The following is a 22460-nucleotide window of genomic DNA, read 5'->3' as shown; positions in this document are numbered from 1 at the left end:
ACTTTTTCATGTTGAAAAGGGGTGTCAACAATACAGAATAGGAGAATGAAATTAGTTGATGTTCTAGAGAGGCTGGCTCCTCTAGGTTTCAGGACTTATCTGGCCTAGGAAACTCTGAAAGTTATAGGTTTCAGAGTAAACATAGTGCATGAAACTTGTTTGACTTAAGTATGACTTGACTTAGAGCCCTAGGTATTTGTTAGGATTAACGGGAATGCTGTTTGTTGGGGATTGGCAAACCATGGCAAATAGTAATACCTAGCTGAAGTTTGTATAAGAGTAGCTTCCAGAATAGCCTTTCAACTCCAACAAATAATTCTCAAACAGCTCTCCTCAAAGGGTTGTTTCCAGGTTTAATGCTGTTCTAGTTTGCCAGCTGCTGGAATGAAATATACCAGAAACGGAATGGCTTTTAAAAGGGGGAATTTAATAGGTTGCTAGTTTACAGTTCTAAGGCTGAGAAAATGTCCCAGTAAAAGCAAGTCTATAGAAATGCCCAGTCTAAGGCATCCAGGGAAAGATACCTTGATTCAAGAAGGCCAATGAAGTTTAGGGTTTCTCTCTCAAGTGGAATGGCACATGGTGAACACAATCAGGGTTCCTCTCTCATCTGGAAGGGCCCATGGTGAACATGGAATCATCTGTTAGCTTTTTCTCCTAGCTTCCTGTTTCATGAAGCTCACCGGGAGGCATTTTCCTTCTTTATCTCCAAAAGTCGCTGGCTAGTGGACTCTGCTTCTTGTGGCTATGTCGTTCTGCTCTCCTCTCTCTGAATCTCTTTCTCCAAAATGTCTCCTCTTTTATAGGATTCCAGTAAACTAATCAAGACCCACCCAAATGGGTGGAGACATGTGTCCAGCTAATCCAGCTTAACAACCACTCTTGATTAAATCACATCTCCAGGGGGATGATCTAATTACAGTTTCAAGCATACAGTTGTGAATAGGGATTAGAAGAAACTGCTGCCTTTACAAAATGGGATTAGGGTTAAAATATGGCTTTTCTAGGGTACATACATCATTTCAAACCAGCACAAATGTTCACGTGAAAATGTATGCAGACTTAACAAATAACTTAAATAAATTTCCCCTTTTTAAAATGAGGAAATAGTGCTTTTTACTTTATGTAAAATCATATTTATATTTCCCAGTTTTTATGCTGAAAAAATTCATATCTACAGAAAAGCTGAAACTACAGTTCAATGAGCAAATGTATACCATTCAACCAAATTCTGATATAATTTACAATACCAGTATCACACTGACAATTAACATTAATTTAATAATGTCATCTAAAATTCAATTCCTATTCAGATTTCCGTGCTATTCTCTCAAAATGTCTTTTATAGCTTAAAAAGATACCAAATCCAATCGAGTTTCATGAATTACATTTGGTTGTGTCTTTTTGTTCTCCTTTAACTTCTAAGTCTCACTTTTTTTTTTTACTAGTTTTCATTTCATAGACATTTAAAGAAGGACCATTTCATTAATATAATAGCTTCATTTTTTATTTGTCTAACTGTTTTCTCATGATTAAATTCAGGGCAAACATTTTTGGTGGACTATCACACAGTTTCTGGTGTGTATCTCTTACTACTTCCTGTCAGGAGGCACTTAACAGATTGTCCCAGCAATGGTGACACTAGGTTTGATCACTTGGTTAAGGTGGTGTTGGCCAGATCTCTGCATTGTAAAGGCTCACTTCCCTTTTCGTACTAAATAACTAAGCTGTTGGGGTAATACTATATGACTGTGAATATCCTTAGCCTCACAAAATTTCATCCAATGGTTTTGGTGTTCAATGATGATTTTTTTTCCTGAATGAATTTTCATATTTTATCATTTTTCTACATCTGGCATTCTCCCAGCTTTCCCATGCACTACCCCTTTCTTTCTCTTTGAGTATCACTATGGACTCAGGCATTATTATAGTCAGTGTTTTATAATCCATAATGTGCTTTTGAAACTTAAATCACCCCACATTTGGACACAGGAAGCCCCTTCAGGGTGATCTCTTTATTCTTTCTGTGGTTTGTGGCATAAAATAACTCTGGCACAAGATAACTCGGGCTCACCTTGTACTTTTCCTATTTCAGATCTAGAATCAGCCACTTCTCCAAGGACTTATATTCTGAAGAGGTCACATATCCACATATTCAAAAGACATATAGCATATTATCCCTCCTAGTTCACTCCTCCTCTGTAGACAACCAATATTATTAATTTTCGTGTATTCCTCCAGAGACAGTTTATATATAGAGCAAAGGCACACATACATTCTTACCCAATCCCAACTTTTTCACCCAAATGATAACATATTACACTTACTGAGCTTGTCTGCCCTTGTAGTTCTTATCTGTCCTCAGATTCTGAAGGACCCCACCACAAAAAGATTCGGAAGCATTAGGCCATGTCCCAAATGTTGCAGATAAGAAAACTAAAGCTCAGGGAGGATGACTGCCTCAAATAATCTCTGGAATTGGAATTTTCTTTCTTCGTTAGGCTCCATGTCTACTCAGCTTTCAAACTTCACTTTCTTGGGGAAAACTTTCTCTACCTTAACACCCCCTCCCCAAATTTAGTTTTTTAATAAGGTTTCAGTACACTTTGTAATGCTCCTTCCTAGCACATACGTAAGCCACCGTGTCAAGATTTATTTAGCGCCTCCGTAAGGGCAGGGAATACATTTGTTTCGTTTCTCGCCTGCCCACAGTAGGTACTCAACAAAAATGCAGGGGGTGAAACTCGAACCCAGGCAATCCAGCCTTCAAGGCAACTCTTCTTTCTACTACAGTCCCACTGCAACCAGAGAATTAGTTCTAATATGTAAATAAAAGCCTTCTCATGGGAAAAAGCTGGAAAATCTTTCCATTTCTACTATTAATGAAGGTTGGGAGGGGACCATAGCAGAAACTGCTCACCGCTAGGTGTGGCGACTGCAGGAGGGCTTCAATCAAGTAAATGCCCCCCTGCCCCGGAGGCGAGTAGAACCTCACAGAGTCAAAGCCACGTGGGCCAGCATCACAGCTTCAATGGAAAACACGTGCAAAACGGGGAGGGGGGCTGTGCACAGCTGTGGTCACCCAAGTCTGTGGGAGAGGAGACAAGGAGCAGCTCTCATCTAGTCAGAGAAGACTGAAGTGTCTCTGCGGCTCAGAAGACCCAGGCCTCTCCTGATTCCTGGCCGGGGGATCTACTGCTAGCTTCCAGCTGAGTCCGGGGCTCCCAAATAAAACAGGCCGGAACTGCCAAGGGCCCGGAGCACTTTAAATCTAGTCATCTTAGCCCGCTGGGACAGAACTAAGAGTCAAGGCTCTTTCTGGAGCAACCCCAGGAATCCTGGGCACACGCTCCAGCTAAGAGCTCCGGAGGCGCCGGGGACAACAGCCAGTGCCACACTTACTCCAGGGTGCGCGCCGTTCGGGAAGCCTACTTCTAGGCCTGCGACGGCGCAGCCCTGTCATTGGCCTCTATACCCGCTGGGCCCAACTCCGGCTGCCCGTCTCGTGGGGCCCGCCGGGGGATCGCTGTCGTCACCCTGGGCCAGGGCCTGGGTCAGAGCGCCAGAGTTGAGGCGGACGAACCTTCCAGCGAGGGTCAGGGCCGTTTGAGTCCGCGCTCTAGCCAGCTGCTTATCTCCTACCTCCCTCGACGGGAGTGAGCCCCGGGTTTCCCTCTAGGGCGACCCGGGCAGGGGTGTTAGGAGCCCTGAGAAGCGGTGGCAGCAGCTAGGTACCTGGACTCAGGGTCCAAGGAGCCCGAGAGCGGGCGCGCCCCTAGGGCGGAGAGCTCGGCCAGCGGGGGCGGGCCAGGGGTGGGCGGGAGGCTGCTCCCGGGGCCCCGCGCCATTGGCCGCGGGGCCCGGCGGCAGGAAGGGGCCAGTTAGCGCGGCCCCACCCCGCGGTCGGCGGAGCCTATCGCCGGGAGCGGCTAGCGTGGATAAATGTAGCGCCGCGGCGCCGGCGGGCAGCTCGCGGAGGGGCCGCAGCGCAGCGGAGCCATGCAGTACCCTCACCCCGGGCCGGCGGCGGCAGCGGGCGCCGTAGGGGTGCCGCTGTACGCGCCCACACCGCTGCTGCAGCCGGCGCACCCGACGCCGTTCTACATCGAGGACATCCTGGGCCGCGGGCCCGCAGCGCCCACCCCCACCCCCACCTTGCCGTCCCCCAACTCCTCCTTCACCAGCCTCGTGTCCTCCTACCGGACCCCGGTGTACGAGCCCACGCCGATTCACCCAGCCTTCTCGCACCACTCTGCCGCCGCGCTGGCCGCCGCCTACGCACCCGGCGGCTTCGGGGGCCCTCTGTACCCCTTCCCGCGGACCGTGAACGACTATACGCACGCCTTGCTCCGCCACGACCCCCTGGGTAAGGCGGCCGGGGTCACGGCGGGGCCGAGCTGGGGCGGCGGCGAGGAAGGCGCCACCCGGCAGGTGGCAGCGCCCGGGAGGCGGCGGGGACGGAGGGGGGTAGGCAATAGAAAGTTGTAGCAAAAGCGATTGAAAAGCGGCTCTCCGGTGCGCGCGGCAAGTGGAGGCGAAGGCCCGGGTAGCGCGCGGCCGGGACTGACCGCACGATGACTCAGATTGGTTTTCCTGCACCTTGCAGGCGTCGGGGCGCGCGGCCGAGGCGAGACCTCGGGCTCTGCTGACAGGGCGGGCGGCAGAGCATAACCCCGAGCCGCGCGTGTCGCCCCGGGTGGGGCTCCCTTTGTGAGAGGGACCGAAAAGGGGTTGCTGAGGCGCCCCGGGTCGGTCCCTGAGGGACAGAGATAGCTGCCAGGCCCGGTTGGTTACGGGACTGGACCTGGTTCAACAAGCTTGTGCAGTGAAAGAGCCTGACCCTTTACGTTCATACAGGAAATCTTGAGTTCTCGATAGGAGTAAATCTGGTTTCAGAAGCTGTTAAGTGTTTTCCTGGCTGCATGAAGCAGACCCTTCCCCCGGAGTAGTGCACGCTGCTGATTATTTTATCGACATCCTCAATACAGACAAATTCAGGAAACACTCGACTTCTGATAGCCGGGATCCGTTTTTCTGATATTGTTCATTTCCTCCGTGTGGGATGTGACTTTATGGCAGCTAAAATAACCAGTTGCTTCCTTTTTTTCCCCCGAGGCTGTTTTGCACCAGTCTGAAGCCTGACGCAAGCAAAATCTCGAAAAAACAATGCCAGCTTTCAAAGTGGTTAGCGGCAAACCGGCAGACAGACGGACTGACGCACTGACGGACAGACCTTTGGAGTAGGAAGCTGCAATCCCCGGGCCAAGATAGGAAGGGCAGCGCGGGCACGTTGGCCATATAGAATTTGCGGGGTTTGTTTCCCTCAGTTCCTTAAGCAAAGAGGCTGCCCAGTTCCGCGCCCCAGACTGGTCCTTGGGGTCTGAAGCTCTGGGGACGGATAAGGAAACTGGGCAACTGGCCTTACTTAGGGTTTAAAATCAACTCTGTGTTATTGGCAGCTTCAGTAGCGACCCTGGGGATAATTCACGTTAATTTAATAATGCCATTTTTATTATGGCGCGGCCTGTAGCTCCGTCTTCCACCTTCTCTCTCAACTTCAGAAAAATTTTCAGGGGATTATATTTTAGGGGGTTTTCTTCTTAAGTTATTATATTGTAATTTTGATTCGAGCCTCAAGGTTTGGTGCGGCAGCTCCGGACCGGGACAGTCAGCTGGGCTGGGCCTGGAGGGCGAACGATTGCACAGAGCGCGCTCTGGGTTTCCTTGGGTTACTGCTGGGGCTGCGCAGGAGGAAGCAAAGGGTTTTTCGAGATAGACCAACAGGAAACACATTGACGGAAATGTTGCCGTAACCCACGGGGTGGCTTTAACTGGCCATCCCCGCGGACTGAGCGTAAAATCAGAGGATGCCGCGGCTCCCTCGGGCCAGGATTGGAGGAACCTCGCATGGCCTAACGCGGGCGCCTGGCTTGAGAGCCCCCATCCCACCCGACCCCGCCCCGGCCCCGCGCGCACAGCCAAGTCTCGTGGTCCCAGGAGTCTCAGGCGACCGACCCCGGGCCACCAGTGCCTAGGGTAGTGTAACAGCCCACTCCTTCCCAACACGCGCACACCGGGAATTTGGAACGTGCTGCTCACCAAGGGAGAGGATCCGAGGATGCAAAAAGTTTTGTGAATAAATTTCAGTGTGACTGGTGAAAGAAGGTCAACAGTAGTGGGTGTTCTTTAGGGTGTTAAAAGATTTGTGTGTTTGTGTCTAGCTTAGGTGCGATGGTTGTATGTGAGTGTCTGTGAGTATACTGCACGGACTATGTGCGTATGCAATGTAGGTCTGTCACTTTGGGTAGATTATGTGCATACACAGTCTAGGTGTTTGTATTTGTGTGTGTGTATGTGGATATTCATGTGTATTGGCGGAAGCGAGTTGGGTTCATGTGTATGCTGTGGGTGTATGTAGACATGACTGGCTGGGTGTCCTCCTGCATCTCCTCCCCCTTTCTGCCACCCCTTACCCCCACCCCCAACCCCCTCCAGGCTAGATAGTTCTGGGGTCTGCAGGGAGCGCCAGGGCCGCTGTTAACCGCAGCTCTTCCTGTCCCCAGGCAAACCCCTGCTCTGGAGCCCCTTCTTACAAAGGCCGCTGCATAAAAGGAAAGGCGGCCAGGTGAGGTTCTCCAACGACCAGACCATCGAACTGGAGAAGAAATTTGAGAACCAGAAATACCTCTCTCCGCCCGAGAGGAAGCGTCTGGCTAAGATGCTACAGCTGAGCGAGAGGCAGGTGAGCACCCTGTAGGACCTTCTCTGGAAGGAGGCTCCTGGGGTGCGGGTCGCCGCGGGTCTGGAGTACCACGCGGAGCCACCACGGTGCGCTCTGACTCATCCCGACGGTCTGCCTAAACGCCTGGAGGGCTGGCAGGGTGGGTCTGCTCCACCGCCTCTAATCCTCTTCTGCCCTTCTCCCCCAGTCCCTCAGATTTCTGGGTCAGTGGCAAGTTTTCCCTCTTTCTTTCCTGTAGGTCAAAACCTGGTTTCAGAATCGACGTGCTAAATGGAGAAGACTAAAACAGGTATCGACATGGTTTTGTTTCTATGGAATTAATTTTTTTTTTAATCCTGTTCTCTCAACGCGAGACCTGTTATGGGCTGTATGCTAAAGTCACTTGAGGGACTAATTTAACCTCTTCACCTTGATTAAAAAGGCAAATATTCTTGCCGAAATTCAGGATGACTCGCTCAGGTGCCAATAATGCTAAAAGCACCTAATGCAGTTCCTATATCAATTAAGCTTGGGTTTTCACACACTGGCTAGTAAAACTCCCAGCTAATTGTTTTATAAACCCCATATGTTGTTTATCTAATTAACGCAGGAAAGATAAAGTAATTGACAGTAAATGACTTAAGCAGTTATCTTTGGGAGAAAATTGTTTCTTTTATTTACATAGCCATAATAAAACCAGGCAGAATTCAAAGGTAAATATGAGGAAATAAACACCTTTAAGTCTTGTTTGCACTGTGTTTTAAAAGAATTAAATATCAAAGAGTTTAAAAATTATTTTCCATCTAACTCCAGCTCTTCAAATGAATATAAAACATGTAAGAAAATATCCAAGCTTCTTTGAAAAGTGGTTTAAACTTTCTAACAGTCTTTCTTCCAATGACCTTGTGACGCAATATGTGATAAAAACTAAAGGCTAATTTGGGTTTTATAGAAAAGCTGTAATGACTTAAAGCTGAAGATTCATTCTGATTCTTAATATGGATATATACTCCAAAATTATCTGCCAATTGCTGAGTTGTGCATTTGCCACTGCATACATGGTTTCTAATAAATAAAATATTTTTAAGCAATAAGACCAGTGAGGAAATTAAAAGCCATGTGAATTTTTGAGCATTAATCATTAATTTTTCATTAAAAACAAGATGGTGTCATTTAAATACAAAGAACATTTTGAAACAGATAATTATTCTAACACAATTTAAATATTTGTAGATCCCTCTCAGTCTCTGATCATCTGTATCTATTCTTTACATAGTTGCAAACCTGGTAAATATGTTTATTGTCTTGCTTAAAAACAGCATAATGATTTCATATAGTGTTCATATCCATCTTAGACAAGCACATGATTGAAAATTCACAAAATTTTAAAGTTCTTGGTCAAAGGCTTGACTCTAGTTTACCTGGGACTTTAAAATAGTGGTTTCTCTGTAACATGGGAATATTTTCCAGAACTGTCTTTCAGATTTTAAGTACATTGTAATTTATTGTCCCCCTTTTCAGTTACTAACATCCTTCCAGTTATGCATCTTTTCATGGCTATGATTTTGTAATGTGTGACACATTTGTGTGTAAATATTTATAAATTTGCTCCAGAAATGGATGAAAATCTAATAATTTTGAAACTTTTCCCTCAATTCACCATTTAGCATTCATATTTTTTAAATGTCTGTTAATTGGCAAGGTTTAAATATATAAAGAATAAAGATAGTGTGTATCTGTAGCTTCTAATTTTTTTCCTTCTAAACTTTTAAGAATCTTGGGAATGTGGATCTGGGCTGGAGTTAAATGTTTCATTGATGTTAAAAATTTACAGTCATAGTCATGACTGGTTCTTATCTGGCTAGAGTATAATCTTTTTGCAATGTGAGAGCAACGTTTCTCTTCTTCTAAAGTGAAAAAGCACAAGTATGTTTTTTTCTGAATAAAAGAATTATAACTGAAAGCGCTTGATAAACTAAAAATTAAAAAGATGATGTAAGATGAAAAAAAACATTTTGATTCATGTCTCTCACCTGAACATTTTTCATGAGCCTACCAATCTCCGTTTTCATACCTTTCAGGAAAATCCTCAAAGTAATAAAAAAGAATTGGAAAGTTTGGACAATCCCTGTGATCAGAGACAAGACTTGCCCAGTGAACAGAATAAAGGTGCTTCTTTGGATAGCTCTCAACGTTCGCCTTCTCCTGTCTCTCAGGAAGACCTTGAATCAGAGATTTCAGAGGATTCTGATCAGGAAGTAGACATTGAAGGCGATAAAGGCTACTATAACGCTGGATGATGAGCACTGCTACTGGCATATTTGGAAAACTGGATTTGGGAATAACCTTTTGCTACAGAAAATCTTCATGGAAGAACTGAAAAACTGCGTGAAAAAGGGAATTGATTTTCTGGTATTCTGGAAACCTAAAATATTTGGTGCACTGGCTAATTAACAAACTCACTTTGAAATCTTAATTTTTACTTAAGAAATGGTTTATGTGCTGATTTTAGGTTGTTATGATAAAGTGACTTCTCACTGATTAAATCCACCCATTTTTCAAAGTAAACTGTTATTTCTATTTATAAAAAGTCATTTTGACCTTTTTGTTAAAACTTTAAGTTATAATGTTAACAATTTTAATAAGATCCTCTTGAATGACTTTCCTGTAATTTGGATCTACATCACACTTAATGGAAAAGCAAAGGGGCACCCCAAATTGAGAGGTGTGCCTTAGAAAGGGAGACGACATTGCAATCAGCGTTGGTATAGTTTAAAAGGAAACACTTCTTACTTTTATTTGAAATTTTTATACGGTTACCTTAAATAGAAAATCATTTCAGAGCACTTGTCTCTGGGATGTATGTATTCTTTTTGTCTGAGAGAGCTAGTTGGTAAGAATCTTAAATGCTTATTTTGCACTATCACTTATTACCTGTTTGACAAGGTTTGATAAGGGGATAGTTCGGTCCAATTCAAGCAGAGGCACTGTCTGTGACTAAAATTAATCACAAATGAACTAGAAGTAGCAGTTAATTAAATGTAAGTAGATTGTAGATAACTATTTTATACAAAGTGTTTATAATGTATATATAATTGTTCGCTGTAAAAAAAAAATGGCCAAAATGGTGTTCCTTTCTTTTTTTTAATGAGTAACTTGTCTATAAAATAAATCTGTCAGTGGGACGATTGACCCCATCGGATATCTCACACTTTGATTTAAAAAAAAAGAAAAAAAATCTAAGAAAACCTAAAAGCGCCTCCTGGGTGCCTGGCTCTGTGCTGAGAGCCGGAGCGGCTGGCGGTGGTTGGTCCCGGGAGCGCTGTCCTGGGCCTCGGCCGGCGGGAGACCACCTGCAAGGTGGATTTGGCTCTTCCCAGAGCGCCTGGCTTGTGTGCGTTGAGGAAGTCTCCCGTCGGCGGGCCCGAGCGGGGAACGTTCCTGAGCTCGGGCCCCACCGATTCGCCTCGGCTCGCGGGCCGCCGTCCTTGACCAGCGTGAGTCAACACTGCTTCCTCCCCTCGCCGCCGAGGCTTTGGAGTCGACTCGCCGCGGCGAGGCCGAGGGGCGTGCACCGCAACCCGCCGCCTCCGCGTGGGGGGATGGGGAGACCCGGGCCAGGAGAGGCCGGGAGGGAGTTGGCTGGTGCGCAGCGGCTCGCACACTACGGCGAGCTTGGAAATCACTGGCAGGGCAGAGGAACCCCAGGTTGTTGGGCTGCACCTCCAGATACTATGATGCAGCGGGCTTGGGGGCGGCGGGGAGCTGGAGGCAGCGGGGAGCAGGAATTTGCATTTCTAACAGGTCCCCAGGTGTTACCGAAGCTTCTGGTCCCGGGACCACACTTTGAGAACCAACTGCTCTAAAGTGGGGCCTGCACTCCCGCTTCACCCGCTTCCCTCCCGGTAACTTCGGCAGTCCTGAAGGGAGAGCAGAGGAAAGCAGATTAGCCTGGGAGGTGGGCAGAACTAACGGTCAGTGGGTGGGGGGCGCAGGGTCGAGGGAAAGGTATTGTGAGACGGGCAGGATAAGAGTGCTGAGGTGAGGGTGGGTTTGGGGGCGGAGGGGAAAATTGGGTTGAGGTCTCTGAATTTCTGACTGTCACGCTGTTGGTAGCCTGCTGTGGAGCTGCTTGGTTAGCAGAACCATCAGGTCCCTGACTTTCCAGGAAGGGGGAGAGGCCCAGAAATCTCCTCCTCCAGCCTGGGCTTCCTTGAGAGACCTTGGGTGCCGTTCTGCTCCTGGGCTGAGGCCTGTGAAGGAATGGCCCTGCCTCTGGCCAGAATGACTAGGATTGTGGCTCCCCAGACTTGAGCACCCAGGTGCTGGTGGAGAGGGAAGATAGAAGAAGTAATTTGTCTTAGGGAGTTGTTCATATCCTGCTTCCTTAGATTTCAAAACTGTGTCTGGAATTGCAGGTGGATTGAGATTTCTGAGAAAATTCATATATGGTCCTCAAACAGAGATAGGCCTGAAAGCTTAAAGATTTGGAGTTTTAGTGCTTGACCTTAATTTTCTCATCTTTAGAATGAGGGTCTATTGATCTGTAAGATCTCTTCCAGTCCCCAAATCCCAAACGCAGTTCAAGCTATTTCTCATTTCTTCCTACACCTGTACCTCCTTAGATTTTTATCCGGTGGGAGAGTTTCTTTCCCATTAGCTGCAGTATCCAAGCTCCCTGACCCTGCCTGACAAGTGACATCAAGGTTTCAAAGGTCCTAATCAGTCTCATTGGAAATGGGGTTGTCTGTATCAGATTTTTGGAGAATGGAAGGCTTGTGGGCCTAATGTTGGATTAAAGCAATCCTGAAATCAGTGTGTGTGTTTCACTCCTGGAGATAACCTCTGGTTAATGTTTATTCTTGAAAATAACTGTATCATGACTATCAAGCAGAGAAATGCCAGCTAATGTATTGATTGACAGTAGAAAGGTTGTGGGATTGTTTTAAAGTAGACGATTCCCTGAACCCAGGATATTTTCCAATTTAAAGCTATTTCGAGCTCTCTTCCAAGTTGTTCATATTCTGAATCTAAAGCTGTCCCTAAAAATCCAGAGCATATTAACTGGAGGAAATAGAGTATTCTCGGGACACAGATTGGCATTAACTGCTTTCTGAAATGCCCCATTGCAGATTGCCAATGAATATTTACAAATTCTTCCTACAATCCAGGCATTTTTCATTTGTTTGTCTTTTGGCTATTTCATGTTGAAGCAGCATGTATGACCTTTACAGCACAACTCCTGTCTTGTTTTTAACTCTTTTTATCAGGAGATTCAACTTGAAAACGGTTATCATTTAGCAGAAAGACAAACAGAAAAGCACATTTTTGTAAGCAAAACGTTAATGATTGGAAGAATTGCCCTAATTTCACCATGACAGTGTGTGATTAATCCCCTGGGTCGTGTACTTATACTTTAAGTTATTCAGTTCGTTGGTCTTTGATATTCAGAACCCTTTCTAACTTAATAGGATATTGATTTTGTTGGATAATGTACTTTGACTCTTTAAACAACATCACTTTTAGGATGACTAGCCTGCTGTATAGTATTTTATTTAGAGAACTATTGCATAAGTTTCTTTTTCTTACTTTTTATGGTTTTCTCAGGGTGAAAGCTGATAAGACATCTTGTGGGAAAAGAGGAAACCATCTCTGATAGTGAAAGTACCTATTCTCTTTCAACATTTCTGACAAGCTTTTTTTGTGGTTTCATCACTTGAATATTCATTTTAGTTAGTGGGGGCGGGGTAGAGATCCAAGAGAATGTTTTTGGACTTCAGGAAAATGTATCTTGCTGGGGACAGAAGGAACTTACCAAAATTCCCATTCCATTTATACTGCCTTGTGGAAGATTGTTCCAAGTCAAGATCACATAAACTGGTGAAGAATACACAACTATGTGATGGTATTGTGAGCCATTGATTGTATAATATGGTTTGACTGTATGTGTGTGGAGATTCCTCAATAAAAATATTCTTTTAAAAAAGGAAGAAAATTCCACGAATGTCCAATTTTCTTTAAAACTGAATACTCAATGATCCTTTATACCTGTGCTTGGCGATGATATTTATGTGACTACAGACAGCATGGGGCAGAATTTGGAAAACCCAGTCACCCAGCATGTTTCTAAATGATTAGGAGTTTGGCATCTTGTGGTTCAAAATAATCAGATATTTTACTGACATCTATTTTTCATCCCAGTTGGGTTTTATGAAATCCTAGCTAGACTCTGTACTTGTCTAATCTAATTTTGTCCCTTGATGTGTATTTATATATATATATATATCATTGTTAAATCCAAATGAGAAGCACTTTGGAGATTTCTCCCACCTATCAAAATATCTGAGCTCCAAGGTCTACGGCAAACAGCAGATATTCCTTCAGATGTGGCTGTAGGGAGCCCTATCACGAGGGAAATAGATCACTGTGGAGGAGGGCAAGGCAGCCGGTGTCCCGAACATCTTTGCTTTTTGGATTTCAGCAGGGAAACCCAATCCTTGGGAAACCTGCCTTCTCTCAGCCTCAGTTTCTGGTTCCTAGAGTGGCAAAAGGCTTAACTAACAGGAGGCGTCAAGGGCCTGGCAGACTGTGGGCGCTAAGCGTTAGAGAAGCGAGAAACCCAATGCGTCCCTTCCTTTGAGACAGCTCTCTGATTCGCAGTTGCAGGCGGGAAACCTCTTCAGTCGAATGTACACAAATCTCTTCGGACAATAGAGAGGGCTGCGGGGAGGAGACCTTGGAGCTGGCAAAGGCATTTCCTGTCTGCAGAGGATTTTGACTTTGGAGCATCCGGCTGGCGCTGTGAGGTTTTCGAGGCGGCCGAGTACTTTCCTGTGTAGCTACTTAAAAAAAAAAAAAAAAAAGAGCAACTAACGCCTGAAATTGGCCGATTTTCCAGTAGAAAACCATTGAAACGACTTCACCTTTGGTCTCTCTCTCTCTTTTTTTTTAAGCTTGATTTCTAATCATTAGAATCTTTTAAAATTTGAAATGGGTGTTACATATCATTCAAAAATCTCATCACCCTCTGAAGACTACTACTACGGAGAACAAGTACAAGGGTTAACAGTAAACGGTCCCCACCCTCTCCCACCCATTCCTACATACTTTCAGGAAGGCAGATGCCTATCGAGTTTGTCTCTGTTAAAATTGCTTATATTTTTCTTTTACATTTTAATTAGGCCTTCCATCCTTCCACAGTTCTTCACTTTTCTTTCTTCCTTTTATTCATTTCCCTTCTCCTCCTTTTCTATCCTCCCTCTAAGAGTTCTCTTCCTTATTAAATTTATTTCACCATTAAGAATACAAAATGGCTAATCTGAACTCTTGTTTTTTGTTTTTACCAACACTCTCCCTTCCCCTCCCCACTAACTTCCTCCTATAGTCTCTCCCCCATACTCCCTCCAGTAACCTCTAATCTGCTTTCTATCTCTGTGAATTTGCCATTTCTAGTAATCTCCTGTAAGTGACATCACACAATTTTTGAACTTATGATATTGCTTATTTCACTGAACTAAATGTTTTCAAGTTTCTTCCCAGTTGCAGCATGTCTCATAAATTCACTTCTTCTAATGGCCAAATGATATTCCCTTGTGTATATGCACCATATTTTGTTTATCCATTCATTGGTTGATGAATACTTGGGTTTTTTCCAGCTTTTGGCTACTGTGAATAATGCCACTATAAACATTTGTGTACAAGTATCTGTTTGCCACCCTGTTTTCACTCTCTTTGGGTATATACCTAGTAATGGGATTGCTGGATTAAATGGCAATTCTATTTTTAGCTTTTTGAGGAAATGCCATATTGCTTTCCACAGTGGCTGCACCATTTAACTTTCTCACCATCAATTCACTATAGTTCCAATTTCACTGTAGCTTCTCCAACACTTGCTACTTTCAGTTTTTAAAAGCCATTCTTCTGGGTGTGAAGTAATAGCTTGTTATGTTTTAATTTGTGTTTCCCTAATGGCTAATGACATTGAGCATCTTTTCATCTGCATACTGGCCATTTGTATATCTGTTCAAGTCCTTTGCCCATGTTTAAATTCAATTGTTTGTCTTTTTGCTGTTGCGTTGTGAAAGGCCTTTATATATTCTGGATGTTAAACTCTTATCCAATATATGGTTTGAAACACTTTTCTCCCATTCTGTGGGTTGTCTTTCTACTTTCTTGATAATTTCCTTCAATGCACAAAAGTTTTTAATTTTATTTGAATGAAATTTATCTATTGTTTCTTTTGTTGTTTGTGCTTTTGATGTCATAGCTAAGAACCTGGCACCAAATCTCAGGACATAAAGATTTGCCCCTATATTATCTTCTAAGAACTTTATCATTTTAGCTCCTTTATTTAAGTTCTTGACCCAATTTGAGTTGATTTTTGTATATTGTCTGAATTAGGGGGTCTAACTTCATTCTTCGGAGGTGGCTAACCAATTCTACCAGTGCCATTTATTGAAGAGATTGTACTTTCCCCACTGCAGGTACTTAGTATCCTTTCAAAATTTTAGTGGCTAATCAACGTAAGCTAGGGTCTGTAGCCAACAGTAAGGTTGTAATATGCTTTCACTGAATGGAACAATAGCTTTATGCCAAAACTAAATGTCAACAAGCAGGGGGTGGGAAAGGGGTATGGATTCTTTGTGGAAGAAAAATGTCTTCATATAGAGTGTGGTGGCAAAGGCATGTCTATACACTTAGGTTAGATTGTACGATGTGTGAATAAAACTGTTTAAAAATGAACAGAGAGAAACAAGTGCTAGAGAAAATGAGGAGAAAGAGATGCACCTATTCACTGTTGGTAGGGAAATGAGAGGTGCAGCCCCTTGGACAGCAGTGTATTAGTTCCACAGGAGGCTAGGGGTGTGGTTGCCATATCATCCTGAAACCCCATTGCTCAGTATATACCTGGAGGAGCTGAGTGTGGGGGCACAAATGGACATTTGCACACTGCTGTTTCTGGTGGCAGTGTTCTTGATCCACAATGAATGGAGGTGACCTAAGGGTACAGTGATTGAATAATGGAAGGGGGAACTATGGTGTATACATACAATGGACTACTAAGTGGCCGCAAAAAAGAAATGAAATTGTGAAGCATGCAACTAGGTGAATGAAATGTCAGGAACAAAAAGACAAATATTATCATGCCTCAATCATATGGACTAACTAAAATATAAAAATTCGGTGAACTAAAGTTGAGAGCATGGGTTATCAGGTTGGGGCCTGTTCTAGTTTGCTAGCTGCTGGAATGCAATATACCAGAAATGGAACGGCTTTTAAAAGGGGGAATTTAATGAGTTGCTAGTTTACAGTTCTAAGGCCGAGAAAATGTCCCAATTACAACAAGTCTATAGAAATGTCCAATCTAAGACATCCAGGGAAAGATACCTTGGTTCAAGAAGGCCGATGAAGTTCAGGATTTCTCTCTTATCTGGAAAGGCACATGGTGAACACAGTCAGGGCTTCTCTCTCAGCTGGAAGGGCACATGGCACACATGCTGTCATCTGCTAGCTTTCTCTTCTGGCTTCCAGTTTCATGAAGCTCCCCGGGAGGTGTTTTCCTTCTTCATCTCCAAAGGTCACTGGCTGGTGAACTCTCTGCTTTGTAGTGTTGCTCTCTCTGAATCTCTCATTCTCCAAAATATTTCCTCTTTTATAGGACTCCAATAAACCAATCAAGACCCACCCAAATGGGTGGAGACATGTCGTCCCCTAATCCAGTTTAATAACCACTCTTAACTAAATCACATCATTCAGGGAGATGATCTGATTACAGTTTCAAACATACAGTATCGAATAGAGATTATTCTACCTTTACAAAATGATATTTTGATTAAAACATGGCCTTTCTTAGGGGGCATACTTCCTTTCAAACCAGCACAGGGCCTATTGTAAAAGGTCCTAGATTGTAAACTCTTACAGTAGTCACATATATTCAGGAGTTGTAACTGTTAATTCTAAATTCTGAGATACTGAGCTGTTGATATATAAAATGGTCTTTCCCAGAAACTTCAGTTATTTATGTGACACCTGAGACTCAGAGTTAAAGCTCTGAAGCTATGAAAGTCAGCAGTACCCCATACAGAAACTGTTTAAAAAGTTGAAAAAAGGATCAGACTTTGACTAGAGGTTTGAATGAATCTGATCTGGATAGGACAAAGGTATATCAGAAGACTAGGTAAAGGATGATATCGTCCATATTTTAAAACTTCAACTTCTGTGTGAGACTAAAGGGAGAGATGTTTATTGGGTGCAAAATTTATGTTTTGGGTAGTGCATTTCCTAATTTAACTTGTATCATCAGTTCGGTTGAACACCATAGTATATGGAATCTTAAATAAGGTGTGAGATTTTGTTGGTTTGTCTAGGTCAGTGTGATGCCCTGATAAATCTCAGAGTGATTGGGGCAGTGAATAAAAAAGTATTTGCAAAGTTCCCTTGGGGGAATGGGAGAAAGGAGGAAATATTCAACTTCCCCATTTGGAGAATTTCTGATATTCTAGTAAGCAGTAGGGACAACCAAATTAACAGGCTGAGCCCTCGATCTTAGGGTGCACCCTTATGAAACTTATTCCTGCAAAGGATAGGCTAAGCCTACTTAAAATTATGCCTAAGAGTCACCTCCCAGAGAACCTCTTTTGTTGCTCAGATATAGCCTCTCTCTCTCTAAGCCACCTGAGCAGATGAACTCACTGCCCTCCCTCCTATGTGGGACATGACTTCCAGGGATGTAAATATCCCTGGCAATGTGGGGAACAGTCATATTTTGACTGTATGTGTATGAGTTTTTTCTTTTTATTTCTTTTTTTGGAGTTATGCAAATGTTTTAAAAAATGACCATGGTGATGAATGCACAACTATATGATGATATTGTGAGCCACTGAGTGTACACCATGTACAGAATGTATGTATGTGAAGATTTCTCAATAAAAGAAAATTCTAGTGGCTATTAAAAATAATAGCCATAGTACCCATAGAACTACAACACAAAGAATGGACCCTATTTTAAACAATGGGCTAAATTGAATAACATAATTATAATAATTTTTTTCATCAGTTGTAACAAAAGAACCACATGAATGCAAAATGTTAATAATAGGAAAGACTGTGTGTGATGGGGCAGGGGGTGGGGGTGGTAAATGGAATCTCTATACTTCCTGCATGATTTTTCTGTAGACTTGCAACTGCTCTATTAAAATAAAATCAATTGGTCATAAATATGTGAGCGTATTTCAAATTTGTAATACAATTTTAAATTGGAAAGTGTGAGTCCTTCAACCATGTCCTTTTTCAAGATTGTTTTGGCCGTTTCAGGCCCTCTTGCTGTTCCATAGAAACTTGAGAATTGTTTTTTCCATTTCTCAAAAAAGGCTGCTGGTTTGATAGAGATTACACTGAATTTGTATATTGCTTTTTTTCCCCGGAGGGGTAATATTGACATATTAACAATGTTAACTCTTTCAATCCATAAACATGGGATATCTTGCCATTTATTTGGGTCTTCTTTAATTTTTTTCAGCAGCATTTTGTAATTTTAAGTATACAAGTATTTTGTATCCTCAAATTTATTCTGTATATATATATATAAAACCACAACTCTGTCTTTTTTTAATTACAGAAGCTGTGGGTTTACACATTTCTTAGATATTTTATTCTTTTAGATGCTATTATAAATGGAATAATTTTTTATTTTCTTTTTTGATTGTTCTTTGTTAATATATAGATACACAATTGTATTTTGTATGTTGCATTTGTACCCTGTCACTTTACTAAATTAAAATTCTATTAGTTTTCTTGTGGAGTCCTTTGGGTTTTGTCTATATAAGATCATATCATCTGCAAATAGAGATTGTTTTATGTCTTTCTGTTCAATTTGGATACCTTTTATTTCTTTTTCTTGCCTAATTACTCTGGCAAGAACTTCTAGTACAATATTGAACAGCAGTGGTAGTAGTGGTTACCCTTCTCACCATCTTGATCTTACGGGGAAAGCTGTAAGTCTTTCACCATTGAGTATGATGTTAGCTGGGGTTTTTTCATGAATATCCTTCATGATATTGAGAATCTTCCCTAGTATTCCTCAAGAAAGTCTGAGCATTTTTTTAAAGCAAGAAACTATACTGGATTTTGTCAAATGCCTTTTCAGATCTATTGAGATAATCATGTGGTTGTTTTTTTCCTTCATTCTATTTATGTAGGATATTACATTGGTTGATTTTCATATGTTGAAACACCCTTGCATTCCTGGGATGAACCCCAGTTGATCATGGTATATAATCTTTTTAAGATGCTATTGTTTTCGGTTTGCTAGTATTTAAGTTAAGGATTTTTTTGCATCTATATTCATATATAAATTTTCAGCTTTCAGCTGAGGTAACAATCCTAAGTTTGGAGGAGATGTATCCTAATACACCACCCTCCACCCCAGGACAGTTTTTTAGTTTTTTTTTTAATTAAAAATATTAACTAACACAACATTTAGAAATCATTCCATTCTACATATACAATCAGTAATTCTTAATATCATCACATAGATGCATATTCATCATTTCTTAGTACATTTTCATCGATTCAGAAAAAGAAATAGAAAGACAACAGAAAAAGAAATAAAATGACAATAGAGAGAAAAAAATAAAAATAAAAAATAAAATAAAATAAAAAAACTATACCTCAGACGCAGCTTCATTCAGTGTTTTAAGATAATTACATTACAATTAGGTAGTATTGTGCTGTCCATTTCTGAGTTTTTGTATCCAGTCCTGTTGCACAGTCTGTATCCCTTCAGCTCCAATTACCCATTATCTTACCCTATTTCTATCTCCTGATGGTCTCTGTTACCAATGACATATTCCAAGATTATTCTCTAATGTCGGTTCACATCAGTGGGACCATACAGTATTTGTCCTTTAGTTTTTGGCTAGTCTCACTCAGCATAATGTTCTCTAGGTCCATCCATGTGATTACATGCTTCATAAGTTTATCCTGTCTTAAAGCTGCATAATATTCCATCGTATGTATATACCACAGTTTGTTTAGCCACTCGTCTGTTGATGGACATTTTGGCTGTTTCCATCTCTTTGCAATTGTAAATAATGCTGCTATAAACATTGGTGCGCAAATGTCCGTTTGTGTCTTTGCCCTTAAGTCCTTTGAGTAGGTACCTAGCAATGGTATTGCTGGGTCGTATGGCAATTCTATATTCAGCTTTTTGAGGAACCGCCAAACTGCCTTCCACAGTGGTTGCACCATTTGACATTCCCACCAACAGTGGATAAGTGTGCCTCTTTCTCCACATCCTCTCCAGCACTTGTCATTTTCTGTTTTGTTGATAATGGCCATTCTGGTGGGTGTGAGATGATATCTCATTGTGGTTTTGATTTGCATTTCTCTAATGGCCAGGGACACTGAGCATCTCTTCATGTGCCTTTTGGCCATTTGTATTTCCTCTTCTGAGAGGTGTCTGTTCAAGTCTTTTTCCCATTTTGTAATTGGGTTGGCTGTCTTTTTGTTGTTGAGTTGAACAATCTCTTTATAAATTCTGGATACTAGACCTTTATCTGATATGTTGTTTCCAAATATTGTCTCCCATTGTGTAGGCTGTCTTTCTACTTTCTTGATGAAGTTCTTTGATGCACAAAAGTGTTTGATTTTGAGGAGCTCCCATTTCTTTCTTTCTTTCTTCAGTGCTCTTGCTTTAGGTTTAAGGTCCATAAAACCGCCTCCAATTGTAAGATTCATAAGATATCTCCCTACATTTTCCTCTAACTGTTTTATGGTCTTAGACCTAATGTTTAGATCTTTGATCCATTTTGAGTTAACTTTTGTATAGGGTGTGAGATATGGGTCCTCTTTCATTCTTTTGCATATGGATATCCAGTTCTCTAGGCACCATTTATTGAAGAGACTGTTCTGTCCCAGGTGAGTTGACTTGACTGCCTTATCAAAGATCAAATGTCCATAGATGAGAGGGTCTATATCTGAGCACTCTATTCGATTCCATTGGTCGATATATCTATCTTTATGCCAATACCATGCTGTTTTGACCACTGTGGCTTCATAATATGCCTTAAAGTCAGGCAGCGTGAGACCTCCAGCTTCGTTTTTTTTCCTCAAGATGTTTTTAGCAATTCGGGGCACCCTGCCCTTCCAGATAAATTTGCTTATTGGTTTTTCTATTTCTGAAAAATAAGTTGTTGGGATTTTGATTGGTATTGCGTTGAATCTGTAAATCAATTTAGGTAGGATTGACGTTTTAATTATATTTAGTCTTCCAATCCATGAACACGGTATGCCCTTCCATCTATTTAGGTCTTCTGAGATTTCTTTTAACAGTTTTTTGTAGTTTTCTTTGTATAGGTCTTTTGTCTCTTTAGTTAAATTTATTCCTAAGTATTTTATTCTTTTAGTTGCAATTGTAAATGGAGTTCATTTCTTTTATTTTTTTATATACATGGGCAGGCACCGGAAATTGAACCCACGTCCTCGGGCATGGCAGGCAAGCACTCTTACCTGCTGAACCACCGTGGCCCACCCTGGAATTCGTTTCTTGATTTCCCCCTCAGCTTGTTCATTGCTAGTGTATAGAAACACTACAGATTTTTGAGTGTTGACCTTGTAACCTGCTACTTTGCTGCACTCATTTATTAGCTCTAGTAGTTTTGTTGTGGATTTTTCAGGGTTTTCGACGTATAGTATCATATCGTCTGCAAACAGTGATAGTTTTACTTCTTCCTTTCCAATTTTGATGCCTTGTATTTCTTTTTCTTGTTTAATTGCTCTGGCTAGAACCTCCAACACGATGTTGAATAATAGTGGTGATAATGGACAAGAAAGTTTTTTTAACTAATTAATTTTAACCAAATAAGCAACAATAATGATAATACTAGGATAATAACATCTGCCCACATTTCTTGGGTGTCTTCTAGGGGCCTGGCACTTAGGAGCATTGGGGTGAAATGGAGCTGAAGGAAACATGCTGCAATAATGGGTAGACACAGGGTGCCAGCGAGGGCCCACCAGGAGCTCCTAACCCAGAGAAGAGGTTCCGGGGAGAGACAGAACCATGTACACGGGCCTGGAGGGAAAAGAGGTAAGAGAACCAGTATGACTGCAGTCCTCAGAGGTTTTTGGATTTCAGTATTTGGTTGAAGGATTGTGGTATATATATTCTCCTTCTCCAGCCATACAGGTTTCTTTGCTGCTCCTTAGCTGGACAGACATATTCCTGTCTCAGGGCTTTTGAGTTTGCGATTTCCTCTATCTGGAACTCTCTCCCCCCAGAAGACTTCATGGTCTGCTCCATCATCTCCTTCAGCCTTGGCCTTCCCTTGCCATCCTGTGTAAAACTGCAACCTGCTGTATCTTATCCCTTTCCTGCAACATACTTTTCTCTATTTCGTTTATTACAATTGGGTATTATATGTTTTTTTTTAATTTATTTATTAATTAAAAAAATTAACAGATGAAATAAAAATTAACATAGATAATCAGTAATTCACAGTATCATCACTTACTTGCATATTCATCATTTCTTAGAACATTTGTATCCATTCAGAAAAAGAAATAAAAAGACAATAGAAAAAGAAATAAAACAAAAACAGAAAAAAAATAAAAATTATACCTACCATACCCCTTACTCCTCACTTTCACTGATCACTAGCATTTCAAACTAAATTTATTTTAACATTTTTTCCCCCTATTATTTATTTTTATTCCATATATTCTACTCGTCTGTTGACAA

At 42.1% G+C, this 22460-nt stretch overlaps 1 protein-coding gene across 1 annotated transcript; it reads left to right on the top strand.

Moving 5' to 3' along the window:
- The first annotated feature begins 3999 nt into the window (after positions 1-3999).
- On the top strand, positions 4000-21800 carry HHEX (hematopoietically expressed homeobox). The gene is made up of 5 exons (XM_077125427.1): positions 4000-4366; positions 6564-6742; positions 6981-7031; positions 8803-10218; positions 21646-21800. The coding sequence occupies exons 1-4, from the start codon at positions 4000-4002 to the stop codon at positions 9019-9021; spliced, it is 816 nt and encodes a 271-aa protein (XP_076981542.1). The 3' UTR covers positions 9022-10218; positions 21646-21800.
- Positions 21801-22460: the final 660 nt, after the last annotated feature.

Source organism: Tamandua tetradactyla, chromosome 13 (genome assembly GCF_023851605.1).
Source record: "Tamandua tetradactyla isolate mTamTet1 chromosome 13, mTamTet1.pri, whole genome shotgun sequence".
Taxonomy (NCBI): Eukaryota; Metazoa; Chordata; class Mammalia; order Pilosa; family Myrmecophagidae; genus Tamandua; species Tamandua tetradactyla.
This window is presented reverse-complemented; position numbering and strand designations above follow the sequence as displayed.

Excerpts from the sequence above, each read along its gene's own strand:
- HHEX (XM_077125427.1), top strand. The coding sequence starts at position 4,000 with ATGCAGTACCCTCACCCCGGGCCGGCGGCGGCAGCGGGCGCCGTAGGG. Across the intron at positions 4,367-6,563 it reads GCTCCGCCACGACCCCCTGG|GCAAACCCCTGCTCTGGAGC; the intron begins GTAAGGCGGCCG and ends TCCTGTCCCCAG. Across the intron at positions 6,743-6,980 it reads TACAGCTGAGCGAGAGGCAG|GTCAAAACCTGGTTTCAGAA; the intron begins GTGAGCACCCTG and ends TCTTTCCTGTAG.